General features: G+C 50.5%; 2 protein-coding genes across 7 annotated transcripts in view; both read left to right on the plus strand.

The window, feature by feature from the left end:
• EXOC4 (exocyst complex component 4) overlaps positions 1-16,270 on the plus strand; it is a 733,833-nt gene that overhangs the window by 326,055 nt on the left and 391,508 nt on the right. For 3 of the 6 annotated variants that reach the window (XM_083366085.1, XM_083366089.1, XM_083366088.1), the window contains one exon: positions 5,470-7,853. The exons of the other annotated variants lie outside the window; for them this stretch is intronic. In XM_083366085.1, the coding sequence (XP_083222211.1) occupies positions 5,470-5,707 (238 nt within the window). In that variant the 3' untranslated portion in view covers positions 5,708-7,853. Of the gene's footprint in view, positions 1-5,469; positions 7,854-16,270 lie in introns of those variants that run through there. 6 annotated transcript variants of the gene reach the window in all.
• LRGUK (leucine rich repeats and guanylate kinase domain containing) overlaps positions 15,472-16,270 on the plus strand; it is a 43,218-nt gene continuing 42,419 nt past the window's right edge. The window contains exon 1 of the mRNA XM_083366103.1: positions 15,472-15,511. Within this exon, the coding sequence (XP_083222229.1) occupies positions 15,503-15,511 (9 nt within the window). The 5' untranslated portion in view covers positions 15,472-15,502. The remainder of the gene's footprint in view (positions 15,512-16,270) is intronic.

A 16,270-nucleotide genomic window follows, 5' to 3' on the forward strand; every position in this document is an offset into this window, starting at 1 on the left:
TCAATAATAAGTCATTCGCCACCTCTGGCTTTGGTTTCTCCCGATTTATTACCTCAGTTTTCTCTGTATCCGTCTCTCTGGTCTCCTCTTCTGGCAGTTAAATCTTGACTTCTGGTTTCTTTTCGATTCTTTCTTTCTTTTCCTTTTTTTTAAATAGAAAAACCACCCGTTTTCCAAGAAATCTAATTTAGCATTGAGAAAAAGAAAGAAAGAAAACCTTTTCAGTAAGATTGCAGTGTGTGTCTCTGACAGCCAGCCAGGAAATTATCCTACTTTTTTTTTTAAAGGGGGAAAAAAAAGATTTGGAAGCGCTTAGCTGTGTTATCTTTGGCACGCGTTCCGTCTATGATTATTCCATTAAAATCTGCTGCTCAAATCATACGTTTTCTCTACCCTGATCTTCCAAGATCCTCTCCTCAAAAAAAACACAACACAAAACAGTAATTGTGCTTTGCTTTCGCGGCAGATCCAAGACGCCCGTGAGCATCACAACATAATTGTTCATTTGTTTTCTCTGAAAAATATAATTTCCTGGATTTCCTATCGGCTGAATCCGTTGCTGATTCTTTTAACTCCGGCACACGCTGCCGTATGGACAGGTTTCAGAGTTGTTAATTTATTTAATAAGCTTATATAGCTACCCCATCTAGCAGAAGGAATTCTGGGGTGGTGAAGAAGAATCAAAACTATAAGGCTCCAGGGTAAGCGGATGTTGGAGTCTCAAGAATTTTTATGATCCAATGGATTGGTAACTGTGGGTCAGGCACCTGGGTGGGTTTTGGTTTTTGTCTTAAATGTTTGTGTGTTTGTAGCTCAGTGTTGAGGGTTGGGGTCCTTGGTGCTCTCTGCGCTTGGTGGTTTCCTTGCAGACATTTTATGACCCAACTAGGGTAGATAGGGCTCGCAACTTGGGAGTCCTCCTAGATTCACGGCTCACTCTGGAAGACCACATAGTGGCTGTGACTAGGGCCTTCGCCCAGGTTCGCCTGGTGCGCCAGTTGCGGCCCTATCTAAACCGGGATGACTTATGTGCGGTCACTCACGCGCTCGTGACCTCTCGTCTAGACTACTGCAACGCTCTCTACATGGGGCTGCCCTTGAGGACCACTCGGAGGCTCCAACTGGTACAGAATGCAGCCGCGAGAGTTGTGTTGGGAGTCTCCCGATACTCCCATGTTACACCTCTGCTCCGTGAGCTGCATTGGTTGCCAGTTGTCTTCCGGGTGAGATTCAAGGTACTGGTAATGGTGTTTAAGGCCCTACATGGCATGGGTCCGGAATACCTTAGGGAACACCTGCTGCCGGCATCAACTTCCCTCCGCCCTATGCGTTCCCAAAGAGAGGGCCTCCTCAGGGTGCCACCGGTCAGAGAATGTCGATTGGTCCTTCTCTGTGGGCGCCCCGGAGTTATGGAATCGGTTACCGGTTGAGCTCCGGATGGCGCCTGACCTTCGCTCCTTCCGTCGCGATCTAAAGACATTCTTATTTGAACAAGCCGGCCTGGCCTGATGGGGGATGGGTGGGGTTTTTTATTGTTATTTTAATATTTGTATTTACTGTTTTTAGTTGGGCATATACTTAATCCTTTTTAACTTTTGTATCTCTGTATTTTTTATGCTTGCCCTGTTCACCGCCCTGAGTCCTTCGGGAGAAGGGCGGTATATAAATAAAATAATAATAATAATAATAATAATAATAATAATAATAATAATAATAATAATAATAATAATAATAATTATTATTATTATTATTATTATTATTATTATTATTATTATTATTATTATTATTATTATCATCAGTGCTAGAAGGGAGGGGGGGTTTGTGGAGAGGAGGAGAAGGAGGGAGGGAAGGAGAACAATTACAACTGTGGGGTCCTTGGTGCTCTCTGAACTTGGTGGGTTTCTTGCAGACGTTTCGTGACCCAACTAGGTAACATCATCAGTGCTAAAAGGGGGTGTGTGGAGAGGAGGAGGAGGAGGAGAACAACTGTGGGATCCTTGGTGCTCTCTGAGCTGGGTGGTTTTCTTGCAGACGTTTTATTACCCAACTAGGTAACATCATCAGTGCTAAAAGGGGGTGTGTGGAGAGGAGGAGGAGGAGGGGAACTGTGGGGTCCCTGGTGCTCTCTGAGCCTGGTGGTTTTCTTGCAGACGTTTCATGACCCAACTAGGTAATGTCAGCAGTGCTAGAAGGGAGGGGGGGTTGTGGAGGAGGGGGTGGAGGAGAAAGAGGGAGGGAAGGAGAACAATTACAACTGTGGGGTCCTTGGTGCTCTCTGAACCTGGTGGGTTTCTTGCAGACGTTTCGTGACCCAACTAGGTAACATCATCAGTGCTAAAAGGGGGTGTGTGGAGAGGAGGAGGAGGAGGAGAACAACTGTGGGATCCTTGGTGCTCTCTGAGCTTGGTGGTTTTCTTGGAGATGTTTTATTACCCAACTAGGTAACATCATCAGTGCTAAAAGGGGGTGTGTGGAGAGGAGGAGGAGGAGGAGGAGGAGGAGGAGGAGGAGGAGAACTGTGGGGTCCTTGGTGCTCTCTGAGCTGGGTGGCTTTCTTGCAGACGTTTCATGACCCAACTGGGTAACATCATCAGTGCTAGAAGGAATTGGCGTTTGTGGGGAGGAGGAGGGGGAGGAGGAGAGGGAGGAAGGACAATTACAATTGTGGGGTCCTTGGTGTTCTCTGGGCTTGGTTGCTTTCTTGCAGACGTTTCATGACCCAACTAGGGAACATCATCAGTGCTAGAAGGAGGTGGTGTTCGCTCTGTCAGTCCTTGGTGATCCCTTGATTAGTCTACTCTTTACAATTTGATTCTTTGTCTGAATCAATAGTTCCTTGATTAGGGTACTGTTTTACTTGACTGCTGCTCTGGTGTTAACCTTGCTGTTAATTTCTGCTCATCTGGGTGCTGGTTGCTGGCGAGGAGGTCTTTTGGTCTTTCTGTTTCCTGTTTGGCTTTTTGATTGTCTTGTTTTGAAGGCTGGGTAGATGTCATTTCTCTCTCTGTGCCTGTTGATGGCTGATGTGTCTGAGGCTTCCAGGAATTCTCTGGTGTTTTTGGACTCAGCTTCCCAGCTGAAACTACGATGAAGTCTGTCCATGTGTTGTGTCGTTAAGGAATTGTCATCAAGGCTTCTGACTGCTGCTTGGTGTTCAAGGCTGCGCTCCGCTACTCTTCCGCCTGTTCGTCCTACATGGCGGCTGTTTGTTGGTTTCCTGTTACAAGCTTCCCAAAGTTGGCAGGTGCTACCCAGTTACGTGACCGCCATTTGCCAACTTTTCCCCCAAAACACCAGGGTTTACTTCCAGTTTACGGCCACAATCAGCCCAGAGCAAACAATGGGTTCGCTAAACAGCAGCTGTTTTCGCTTTACAACTGCTGCATTCAGTTTACAACCACTGGGGGAGGGGGAAAAAAAGACATAAAATCGGGTCAGTCATGTGAGGGTGACCTGCTTTGCAGCTATCACAACATGCAGTCTTAATTGCGAGGTGCAATTTACAGTCGTAAGTCGAGGACTATATTGGGGCTCGTCTGAACCATAGCGCCCCCTGGTGGTCATTACCAGTAGCTACTGTGACTCAGTCAGTTTCACTGAAGCACTAACAGCAGGAAAAGGGGCCCGGCTTGCTAAAACGTGTCCTCGGCATCGAATCAAGGTGGCATTTCCTACCAAAATGTTTTTGCTGTCCTCTTTCCCCAAAACTACGACGGAATATTTCTGACTGCCGGAGGGAGGCAAAACCTAGGAAAGACAGTGGGCTTACATGGAGGATTTCACTCCCTCCTCCACTTTTCATTATTTGATAACATCAGGAGAAAGGGGCCGCATCAATGGCTTAGGCAAAAGAAAACAGGAAGGCCTCTTGATCAATATTTATTAGTACATTTCCCCCGACAAGGGAGGCAAACACACCGAGAGCGAGCACTTCATCCAACAAATAATTTCCCAAACGTTTGCCCCGCTGGCCAAAGGCAAGAACAGGCCAAGCTGTGGGAGTTTTCAATTGCAACCGGCTCAAAAGGAACGCTGCTTCCTCCCTTTGATAATGGTGGCGGTTTTATTTTAATTAAAAATAATCTGATCTTCCCAGGACTGACAGATACTGTAAGTCCGGAAGGGAGGGAGCTGGGCTTCTGGGCCAGCAACTTGACCCAGAGCAGGGATAGCCCATCGTTTTTGATCTCAGGGCTCTTTCAGCCAAGGACAATCTGTAGACTTCAGAAACTTTGGCTACAGGGAGTGAGCAGAAAAGGAGATGTTTTGGACAGAAGGCTGCTCTTTGTCCTTCCCATCCCATCCCAGTGTATCCCAACCCATCCCAACCCATTCCCTCTCATCCCAACCCAAACCATCCCATTCCAATGCATCCCATCCCAACCCAACTCATCCCAATGCATCCAATCCCAATCACTCATCCCAACCCATCCCAATGCATCCCAACCCAACTCATCCCAATGGATCCAATCCCAAACAAAGTCATCCCAACCCATCCCATCCCATCCCGATCCAACCCAACTCATCCCAACCCAGCCCAATGCATCCAATCTCAAACAAACCCATCACAACCCATCCCAATGTATCCAATCCAACCCATTCTCTCTCATCCCAACCCAACCCATCTCATCCCAATGTATCCTATCCCAATCCAACCCAACTCATCCCAGTGCATCCAATCCCAACCCAACTCATCCCAACCCAACCCACCCATCCCAATGCATCCCATCCGATTCCAATCCAACTCGTCCCAATGCATCCAATCCCAACCAAACGCATCCCACCCAACCCAACTAAACTCATCCCAACCCAACCCATCCCAATGCATCCCATCCCATTCCAACCCAACTCATCCCAATGCATCCAATCCCAACCAAGCTCATCCCAACCCATCCCAATGCATCCCATCCCATCCCAATGCATCCAATCCTAACCCAACTCATCCCAACCCAACCCATCTAATCCCAATGCATCCCATCCCAACCTCACTCATCCCAATGCATCCAATCCCAACCCAACTAAACTCATCCCAACCCAATCCATCCCATGCCATCCCGTTCCAACCCAACTCATCCCAACCCAACCTATCCCATTCCGCATTCCATCCCATCCCATCCCAACCCACCCTAAACCGTCCCAACCCATCCCATCCCAACCAAATTCCTCCCATCCCATCTGAATGCATCCCATCCCATCGCATCCCAAACCCTTTCCTGTAGGAGACTTCCCTGTGGTTTTTTGCCCACCTTTCTTCTTTCCTCCTCTTCACAAACCAAGGCCCCCTCTTAAACCTTCTCGGCTGAAGACCTCCTGGTCAAGGCGCGGGACACCCAAAGAGTCACCTCCTTTTGTCATATCGCCTCACGGAAAACCTGAAGGGGTGAGAAACAGTAAAACAAAACCCCGAAAAGACCTTAGCAAGGATTAGCGAGGTGATGATGACGCAAATTCTGGGTTTTTGTCTTTCAGGCAGTACTACGAGATGCTCTACAACACGGCGGACGAGCTGCTGAACCTGGTGGTGGACCAAGGCGTGAAGTACACGGAGCTGGAGTACATCCATGCCCTGAGCTTGCTCCACCGCAGCCAGACCGGCGTGGGGGACCAGACCACGCAAAACATGAGGTTGCAACGCCTCAAGGAGATCATCTGTGAGCAGGCCGCCATTAAACAAGCCACCAAGGACAAGAAGATCACCACCGTGTAGTTTTAGCTTGCTAGTAACCCGAAGCCGCCATGATTCTTCACAGCCGATAGGAGCAGAGAAGGGAAATGTCTCTGTAGCAGGGGTCTTCCAACTTGGCCCTTTGATGACTTGTGGACTTCAACTCCCAGAATTCCTCAGCCAGGCACGCTGGCTGAGGAATTCTGGGAGCTGAAGTCCACAAGTCATCAAAGGGCCAAGTTGGAAGACCCCTGATCTATGGGATAAAGTTCTGGGCTTTTCAGTTAACTTCTTTGTTGGGGTGGTGGGTGGGCACGGCGAATTGATTTTTCTCTTTCTCTCTTCCTCTCCCAGAGTTTGCATCCTTTCTGGCTAACTTTAGATCGTAGTTAGAACTTTTTAGTCGCATCTGTTTTGCTTTGGTTTTTTTTTGCATTACGCCCGTTGGAAGAGGCTGGGTTGGCTTGCGCATCTTCCCATCGGCGTGGTCTCAGGACCTGCTTCGCCAGGATGGATTACCAGTGGCAGCAGCAGAAGCCGAGACGATGGGCTGGCATCCTTTAAACCCGTGGCATATAAACTGGGTTGGGTTGCAGTCGATGGGGAATTATTTCTCTTGAGCTCTTAGGGGTGGGGAAGGGTGGGGAAGCTTGCGGGTTTGATCCAGAGGGATCTGAACTGGGGGAAAGCGGAGGAACCATTTCTAACTCCAGATTCAGGTCTCCAAAAAGGGGGAGAGGAACCGGCGTCATGCCAACAGACCGGCTTCTGGCTGGCCCAGCGCTCTTCACAAACACAGCTACAGCGATGTTAAGATTGTTAAGCAGTTGACTTTTCTTTCAGTATTTATCGCAACGATCTTCAGGCGCGACTGGGCTCCAGTTAACCACGGGATGGCATTGAGGATTTTTTTTTCCTCCCTCCCTCCCTCCCAGAGCTTGCGTCCCTTACGGCTAACTTTAGATCGTAGTTAGAACTTTAGTGGCATCGTTTGGCTTTCTTTTTGCATCGCACCCATTGGAAGAGGAAGAGGCTTGCCTTGCCTTGGGCATGTCTTCCCATCGGCGTGGTCTCGGGACCCGCCTCGGCAGGATTAGGGTTAGGGTGGATTGCCAGTGGCGCTGGCGGAAGCCGAGATAATATGCTGGCATCCTTAAGTCTGTGCCATCTCAACTGGGATTGCTTCTCTTGAGCTCGGAAGGGTGGGGAAGCTCGTCTGTTTGATCCAGAGGGATCCGAACTGGGGAAAAGCCACCACGGCGATCTCTGTCCAAAACCACGAGGTGGCCAATGACACTGGAAGGAATCTAGATCAGGGCTCTTCCAACCTGGTCCTTTGATGACTTGTGGACTTCAACTCCCAGAATTCCTCAGCCAGCGTGCACACTGGCTGAGGAATTCTGGGAGCTGGAGTCCACGAGTCATCAACAGGCCAGGTTTGAGCGACCCCTTGACTTGTGGACTTCAACTCCCAGAATTCCTCAGCCAGGCACGCTGGCTGAGGAATTCTGGGAGCTGGAGTCCACAAGTCATCAAAAGGCCAGATTTGAGCGACCCCTTGACTTGTGGACTTCAATTCCCAGAATTCCTCAGCCGGCGTGCTTGGCTGAAGAATTCTGGGAGCTGAAGTCCACAAGTCATCAAAAGTCCAGGCTTGAGCGACCCCTTGACTTGTGGACTTCAACTCCCAGAATTCCTCAGCCAGGCACGCTGGCTGAGGAATTCTGGGAGTTGAAGTCCACAAGTCATCAAAAGGCCAAGTTGGAAGACATCCCCCCCCCTAATCTAGATGGACGTCGGGGAGAAATTCCCGGGTTTTCATTTTGCGGGATCCCATCGCGGCTAGTTCAGATCTGATCACGGTCCTTTCTGCCTACTTGGGGGAGGGGGGGCGGGAATTGGGATTAAGAGCCTGATTTTGAGAATTCAGTGGGGTTTCTTCCCCCCCACCCCCTTGCTTTATTATAAAGATTTTCGAGGATCTGAAGGGAGAGGGAACTTTTGATTGTGGGAGAGTCCACGTTCTTTGTCTGCCTCACGGCTCCCTCGAGTGGACGAAGCCAACAAACTCTTTCTCCGGTCGGATCTGATCCCAGGTCTTCCATCCTCCCCCACCCCCACCCCCACCCCACCCCACGCCTCACTTTCCTCTCGGCTCCACTGGAATATTAAAAAGATCATTCTGGAAATCTCCTCCGTGGCCTTGTGGGTTCCTTCGGCGCACCAAAGGATTGGGTACAGGGCGTCCCCGACTTAACCGCCAGGGTCGAGGCCGAACGCTTGCGAGACGTCCGTCCGATCGGCTTTTGCGCCCTTTTACGACTTTCCTGGCCGCCGTCGTTAAGGGAGCCGCACGGTCGTTGAGCGGATCTGGCTTCCCCTCATTGCTCGTCAGAAGGTCGCGCCAAGGGGCAAAATCACAGGACCTCGGGATGCTGCGACCGTCGTAAATAGGAGTCAGTGGCCAAGTGTCCGGATTTTGGTCATGTGACCCTGGGGATGCCGCAGTGTTAAGTGTGAAAAAACGGCCATGGGTCACTTTTTTTCTGTGCTGTTTCATCTCTCCCTCCCTGCCTGCCTTTCTTCCTTTCTTTCTCCCTCCCTCTCCTCCGACTTTAATCCCTTCCTCCCCTCCCTCCCTTGTTTCATCTCTTTCCTTCCTCCCTCTCTTCCTCCCTTCCCTGTTTTATCTTTCTCTTTCCTTTCCTCCCTCCCTCCCCACCATTCCTTCCTCCCTCCCCCTCTTCTGACTGTCCTCCCTTCCTCCCCTTTCATCTCTTTCTCTTTTCCTCCCTCCCTCCCCTTCCTTCCATCCTTTCTCTCATCCCCTCCGTTTCATCTTTCCTTTCTTCCTTCTTCCCTCCCCTTTCTCCATCCCTTCCTCCCCTCTTTCATCTCTTTCTCTCTTTCCTTCCTCCCTCCCCTTCCTTCCATCCTTTCTCCCATCCCCTCCGTTTCATCTTTCCTTTCTTCCTTCTTCCCTCCCCTTTCTCCATCCCTTCCTCCACTTTTATCTCTTTCTTTCCTTCCTCCCTCCCCTTCCTTCCATCCTTTCTCCCCTCCCCTCCGTTTCATCTTTCTCTTTCCTTTCTTCCTTCCCTCCCCTTCCTCCCTCCCTCCCTCCCTCCCATTCCTTCCCTTCCCTTCGTTTCATCTTTCTCTCTTTCCTTTCCTTTCCTTCCTTCTTCCTTCCCTCCCTTCCTTCCTCTGAATGTTCATTTCATGGCTATGGGGACGCTGCAATGGTAGTAACTATGAAAAAACGATCGTGTCACTTTTTCCGGTGCCGTTGTAACTTCGAACGGACACTAAACCAAGCGTTGTCATTTGAGGACTTACCTGTGGAATCACGGAGTGGGGTTTGCCTGTTTATAAGCAGCCGGAATCAGGAAAAGGCCCCTTTAGCTCTCAAAAAGCAGAATCGGAAGCTCAGCCAAGGGATGGTTTCCTGGGGGGGGGGGGTGGCTCCAGATGTGGCTCCAGATGTACCTGCTGTTCCCATTTCTTGTCATCTTCCCCCCCCCCCCCCACTTTCCCAGGTAAACCCTGCCCATCCCACTTGCTCCACCTGAGAGAGGAAGCCCCCAGGAGAAGCAGCCATTCAGAGCGATAGGCATCAAAATACAGAAGATAAAACCCCTTTTAGAAGTTCCCGTTTTCAAAACTTCCCAAAAACTAAGGGGGGGGGGGAAATAAAATACACCGGATGTGCTGCAGCTGCCAAAAAAAGCCAGCACAATCCTAGGCCGCATCAACAGAGGGATAGAATCCAAACCACGTGAAGTATTAATACCACTTTACAAGGCCTTGGGAAGGCCACGCTTGGAATACGGCATCCAGTTTTGGATGCCAGGATGTGAGGCGGGGGGGGGGAACCTAGATTCATGTCAGCAAGTCACTAATTAGCCATGTCTCAGTGTCCTGTCGAAATCCAGCTATTGTGGCTTCTAAATCCTGCTTTATAGCATAACAGGAACGTTAAGAAGCAAAGAACATAATCCAGAAACCCCAAACTGAAGGATTTCGCAAAGCTTCGCGGCTCGGTTGCGTTTGCAGCAGCAAACGTGTTAATTCGGGCATCAGGGTTTGTTTCTTTTTTGGTTTTTTTTTTTGCCTTTTCGTTTAAGCATTCGATTATCGAGGCAAGGTCAAATGGAAATTTTCTGTAGCCTGATTTGCACCAAAAAAAGAAAAAAAAGAAAGAAAGGGAGGAAATATTGGCAGCTCAGGTTGAAATGACGAGTCCTTGGTGCTCTCTGAGTTTGGTTGTTTCCTTGCAGACGTTTCATGACCCAGTTATTTATTTATTTATTTGTTTGTTTCGATTTATATACCGCCCTTTTCCCGAAGGGCTCGGGGCGGTTTACGGGGCAAATTAAAACAGTGCCATGTACAAATTAAAATAAAATTAAATCAATAGCCCCCAAAGAGTTTAAAATTTAAAAACCATTAAAAACCTCAGTCCAGGCCGGCTAAGTCAAATAGCCAAGTTTTTAGGTCCCGGCGAAACGAGCGAAGGGTCGGGGGCGATCCGGAGTTCCACAGGCAGCTGATTCCATAGGGCCGGCGCGCCCACCGAGAACGCTCTCCCCCTGGGGATCACCCGCCGGCACGCCCTGACCGGCGGGACCCTGAGGAGGCCCTCCCTGTGGGAGCGCACAGGACGATGGGAAGTGGGCGCTGGCAGCAGGTGCTCCCTAAGATAATGGTAGTAACTATGGCCCCCGACCTTCGCTCCTTCCGGCGCGATCTCAAAACCTTCTTTTTTGAACAAGCTGGCCTGGTCTGACGGGATGGGGTTGGGTTTTTTATAATTAGTTTTCATTTTTAATATGTATCAATTACTACGGGCATAGTTGTTTAATCACTTTTTAATTTTTGTATCCTGTTTTTATTATGTATTGCCCTGTTCACCGCCCTGAGTCCTTCGTGAGAAGGGCGGTATACAAATTAAATTATTAAATATTAAATTAAATAATCCGGACCCATGCCATTTAGGGCTTTATAGGTCATCACCAGCACCTTAGGTAACATCATCAGTGTTAGAAGGGAGTGGAAAGGAGGAGGAGGAGAAGGAGAAGAAATGTGGGGTCCTTGGTGCTCTCTGAGCTTGGTCGTTTCCTTGCAGATGTTTCATGACCCAACTAGGTTACGTCATCAGTGTTAGATGGGGGTTGAGTTTGTGGAGAGGAGGAGGAGGAGGAGGAGAAAGGTGGCAATTTCCTTGGTGCTCTCTGATTATTTAGTTGCAGATGTTTCATGACCCAACTAGGGAACATTGTCAGTGCTAGATGGGAGGGGGGTTTGTGGAGGAGGAGGAGGGAGGACTATGGGGCCCTCGGCGCTCTCTCAGCTAGGTGGTTTCCTTGCAGACGTTTCGTGACCCAACTAGGTAACATCATCAGTGCCGGAAGGAAGGGGGGGACTTTGCTCTCTTGTTTTTTATATACAACCTTGTCTAGCAGTGATGACGTTACTTAGTTGGGTCATGAAAACGTCTGCAAGGAAACCCATCAAGCCCAGACCCCTTACTCGCACCCCTAACAAAGTCTGCTCCATCTTCAGCACGGCATCTTGCAAAGCGATCCGAACGGTTAGCGAGACAGAGGTGCCCAACAGCCAGGATTTCTACTCTTGCCGCAGCTAAGCAGATGGGAGAACATTTTTTTTTTCCTTTTCCTCCCACTCCTAAAGTTTTTAATAACCTCTTCTCTTGGCTGAACCTTTACAAATCCCAATGGAAGAGCCGGGTGTTTTCCAGATGGTGGGAAATAAACTCTGGAGCACTTCAGGGCTTTGAACTCATTAACCTAAGCAGGCAGGCTGCCAGGTTTTTTTTTCCCCAAAAAAAATTCAAGGAAGCTCCTTGGGAGACCAAGCTCGCTCTTTCCCTTACAGATATCCATGAGGACAGCAGCTCAAGTTTTTGACCGGATGTTTTGCCAGCCTAAGTGTTAATTTGATTAGGGGTGGCCTTTCCCGGGCACAGAAGCCAGCGTATCCAGATGGAAAACTCAGCAGGATATTTTTTTTAAAAAAATGGGACAATTTAGGAAAGGCGTTTACTTCTGCAGCCAAGCTGAATAAGCAGGCCGGTTGGGGAGGCAAACGCAACCGAATCAATTTGGTTGACTCAGCCTTCCATCCTTCCGAGGTAGGTAAAATGAGGACCCAGATTGTTGGGGGCAATTAAGCTGACTTTGTAATAATGCCGCTGGGGGTGTGTGAAAGCCCTAATAAACATAGAATGAAGGCTACTGCTAAGCTTGTAAGCCGCCCTGAGTCTTCGGAGAAGGGCGGGATATAAATGGAATTAAAATAAAAATAAATAAAAAAATTTTAGAAGAATCTTGCGGGACAGCTACGCGGGCGTGGAGCAGCAAATAACTCCCCACATTTTTTTTTTATAAAAAAAAAGAATTGTAAATTAACAAACATTGTTAGGAGGAAAGATGCTTGTTTAGTATATTGTTCTCTTTTTACACCCAGTTACTTTAGCCCACCCTACCCCGATCCAGCGTCAAGACGGACTGCAAATCCGTGGTTTCCGGAAATTTAACCAATTGCTCGAGCTTTCCTAATACTGAAGCTGTTACCTAGCTAGGTCATGAAACGTCTTCCGGAAAGCAATGAAACCCAGGGAGCAACAAGGACGTCCACAGTTCAACCCTGAGCTAGGAATATTCTGAAAGATGATACTTTTCCTCGACTTATGGTCACAATTTAGTCCAAAATTTCTGTTGATAAGGGAGACATTTGTTAAGAGAATTTTGCCCCATTTTACGACCTTCCTTAAGATAAGATGATAAGATAAAAGGTAAAGGTTCCCCCGCACACGCGTGCTAGTCGTTTCCGACTCTAGGGGCTGGTGCTCATCTCCGTTTCAAAGCCGAAGAGCCAGCGCTTGTCCGAGGACGTCTCCGTGGTCATGTGGCCGGCATGACTAGACGCCAAAGGCGCACGGAACGCTGTTACCTTCCCACCGTAGTGGTCCCTATTTTTCTACTTGCATTTTGACGTGCTTTCGAACTGCTAGGTTGGCAGAAGCTGGGACGAGTAACAGGCGCTCACTCTGCTACGCGGCACTTGGGATTCGACCCGCCAAACTGCCGATCTGCTGATCGAGAAGCTCAGCGTCCTAACCCACTGAGCCACCGCGTCCCTTTAAGATAAGATAAGATACCCTTTATTGTCTTTTTTTTTACTGTGGGCACAAGGGCACACATCAAAAATGAAATTTAGTTGCCACACATCTAAAACATACTATAAACAATCTATGTATAGATCCACCCCCCCCCACCTATACATAACAAATAAATATTAAACGCTGTCCATCTTGAATATATAACGGAAGAAGGAAGCTTGAGAGTTCACAAGGTCAATGCTGTATGAAATGAAACTATGGCTGAATCTGGATGTTCTGCTACGGATAGCACGAAGCCCCCTCCTCCCAGAAGGGAACAAGGAAAACATGTCGTGAAGAGGATGTGTAGTGTGCCCCAGATAAAGTGAATCACTGCAGTTGTGAAGTTAGTAGCATGGTTATTAAGTGAATCTAGCGTCCGCGTGGACTTTGCTTATCAGCAGGTCGCAAAAGGGCACACCGCAACCGTCATAAATACATGCCAGGGGGGGTCAACCCCTTCCTTGATTTGGCCCCAGCAATGGCTGCAGGTGAGAAAGAAACTCAAGACTGGCCGTCCTTGATGCTCGGCAGTGTAAGAGGCAGAAAGGGGAAACTCGGCTCAGCTTTTCCCAATTCTGCTACAGAGAATCCTTGATTTACAACCACAAAATTTGTGGTGCCAAGTAAGAAATGTCTTTGCTTGCCAGAAGGTCACCAAAGGCGATACCACGACCCCCAGGACAATGTAAACCAGGGGTCTCCAATCTTTCTCAGTTGACGGACCGGAGGGAAAGGGAGGGGGAAGCCTTTTAGGCACGCGCGCACTGACACACAAACAGGGCCACCAGCACGGTGACCCAAACGGGGCCATCCTAGCGCCCCCGCATGACACTCGCTAGCACCACCCCGTTTTTGCCACATGGCGCTAGCACAGGTGGGGGTGAGTGTACGCACATGCTGGCCACCGCTGAGGGGAAAGGGAGAGGTTTCCAAGCTGAGCCATGCTGGCTCAGGAATTCTGGCAGTTGAAGTCCACGAGTCATCAAAGAGCCAATGTTGCCTACCCCTGGGCTAGCCACTAGCCTTTCCCCTGGCCTGCTGGCCAGAAGGCCAGAGCCCGGTAGTGGGCTACGGCTCCCAGGTTGGGGACCCCTGATGTAAACCATCATAAATATATGCCAAGTGCCAGAGACGCTGGCTGAGGAATTCTGGGAGTTGAAGTCCACGATTCATAAAAGGGCCAAGTTTGAAGACCCCCCTGACCTATAGAATAGAATGGCAGAGCTGGAAGGGACCTTGGAGGTCTTCTAGTCCAACCCCCGCTTAGGCAGGAAACCCTGTGCCTTTTCAGACAAAGGGTTGTCCAAGGTTACCTATATTACAGCCTGAATCCATACCATGCAGTCCTGCTATTTCTCAGGGCATCTCTTAGCCTAATGTGGCCTACCTCACAAGGTTGGCCACACAGAAAGCGATTGGGAAACGGCAGCCTTTACATGCGGGGCAGGGAAATCAATCAGAGTAGAGTTGGAAGGGACCTCAGAGGTCTTCTAGTCCAGCCCCCTGCTCAAGCAGGAGACCCTAGACCATTTCAGACAAGGCTGTCCAGAGATCTTCCATCAGGATGTCTCTGCTCCAGGTGATGGCTCATATCAGCGTTCTTGTTTTTTCAACCCGGCCCTTTTAAGAGACGGGGACTTCAACTCCCAGAATTCCCCAGCAAGCACTTGGCTCAGTGTCCTGTAGAAAAGCTGGATGGGGAATTCTGGGAGTTGAAGTCCACCTCCCTCTTAAGGTGCCCCAGGTTGGGGTGGGGGTGGGGGTGGAAAACCAGTACCAAATAGGGAAAACCGAAGCTGCCTAAAGCAGGGGTCTTCAAACTTGGCCCTTTTATGACTTGTGGACTTCAACTCCCAGAATTCCTCAGCCAGCAAAGCTGGCTGAGGAATTCTGGGAGTTGAAGTCCACAAGTCATAAAAGGGCCAAGTTTGAAGACCCCTGGCCTAAAGCAAAGGTCTTCAAACCTGGCCCTTTGATGACTTGTGGACTTCAACTCCCAGAATTCCTCAGCCAGGCATGCTGGGAGTTGAAGTCTACAAGTCCTCAAAGGGCCAAGCTTGAAGACCCCCCCGCCTGGTCATCGAGGGCTTGAGACGGGCAAGAAAAGCCATTTAAAAACAGCAGCAAAGGCTGCAGCCGGCCCGGACTACGCTTCCCGTCGCGCCCCGCGCGCGGCGACGTAACCTGCCCGCTTTGCGCGCGTTGGAGGAGGCAGCGGCCACGTCACGCCGCGCCGGCAGGCCCCGCCCATTGGCTCCCTCGGCGTCGCCGGGCAACGGGCCGTCAACAAGATGGCGGCGCTCTTCCCGTCCAGCGGCGCCTGAAGCGCAACGTTGCCCGCCCGAGGCGAGGAGATGCCGCGGACGCCTCTGTCGCCGCGCTCGCGGTCCCCGTCGCCGCTGTCGTCGCAGCCCAGCGTGCAGTCGCAGAGCAGCCAGTCGTGGCGCGACACGAGCCGCGCCTCCCTGGAGGACCGCATGGCGCTGACGCGGTCCTGGGTGGCGGCGCCCTCCGTCACCTTCTCGCTCGTCCGCGCCCAGCCGGACCGGCGTCTCCCGCGGGGGACGGAGGAGGAGCAGCCGCAGGAGGAGGAGGAAGAGGAGGAGGAGGAGGAGGAGGAGTCCAGCGAGTCGGAGCCCGAGCTGGAGCCCATGGAGGAGGTGCGGGCGCGGGGTCTCCCCTGAAGGGCGCTGCTATTAGGGGACTTACGGGAGGGGGTTGTTTTTGTGTTTGTGTGTGTGTGTGTGTGTGTGTGGAAATAGGGGAAGCAGGGGGCTCCTGCTAAGGGATTTACGGGCGGGGTGTTTTGGGGGGAGGGCTCCCCTATACGGAGCATTACGGTAGCGGGGAGGGGGCTCGCACGAGACTTAACGGAGGTGGGGCTGGGGGCTGTGGAAAAGGCGTGTCTACGCGGGGCATTACGGTAGGTACCTCGGGTGGGGCTCCTAGTAGGCAACATACGGGAGGGCTGGTGGAGAAGGAGCCCAGGAGACCGGGCCTTAAGGAAATGGGAGGGGGGGCTCTTGAGGAGGCTGGCGGGAGGGGCTTTGGGAAAGGCGCCCCTCCCTAAAGGCGGCATGGCGGGAATTGGGGAAGGGGCTCCCATTAGGAGATTTACGGGAGATCCAGCATCTCTTTAGGACTTTTTTTTTTCTGAGCAGGGTGGAAGACGAAGCAGGCGCCTCTTGAGTTTCTGAGAGTCTTCGAAATGGGTCCCGGGGGGGGGGGGTCGGGGAAGAAATGTTACCCGTTTAATCAGCATTTTTTACTTGGCAGAAGTTGCTGGGCACAAGCCACCCGGGATTTGTCTCTTGGAAGGAGGCCCAGCTGTTTAATCCAAATTTCAAAGTCAGAATAGAGCCGGAAGGGATCTCGGGAGGTCTTCTAGTCTGACCCCCTGCGGGAATTGGGGAGGGGGC

This window comes from Vipera ursinii (assembly GCF_947247035.1).
Source record: "Vipera ursinii genome assembly, chromosome: 6".
In the NCBI taxonomy this organism is placed as follows: Eukaryota; Metazoa; Chordata; class Lepidosauria; order Squamata; family Viperidae; genus Vipera; species Vipera ursinii.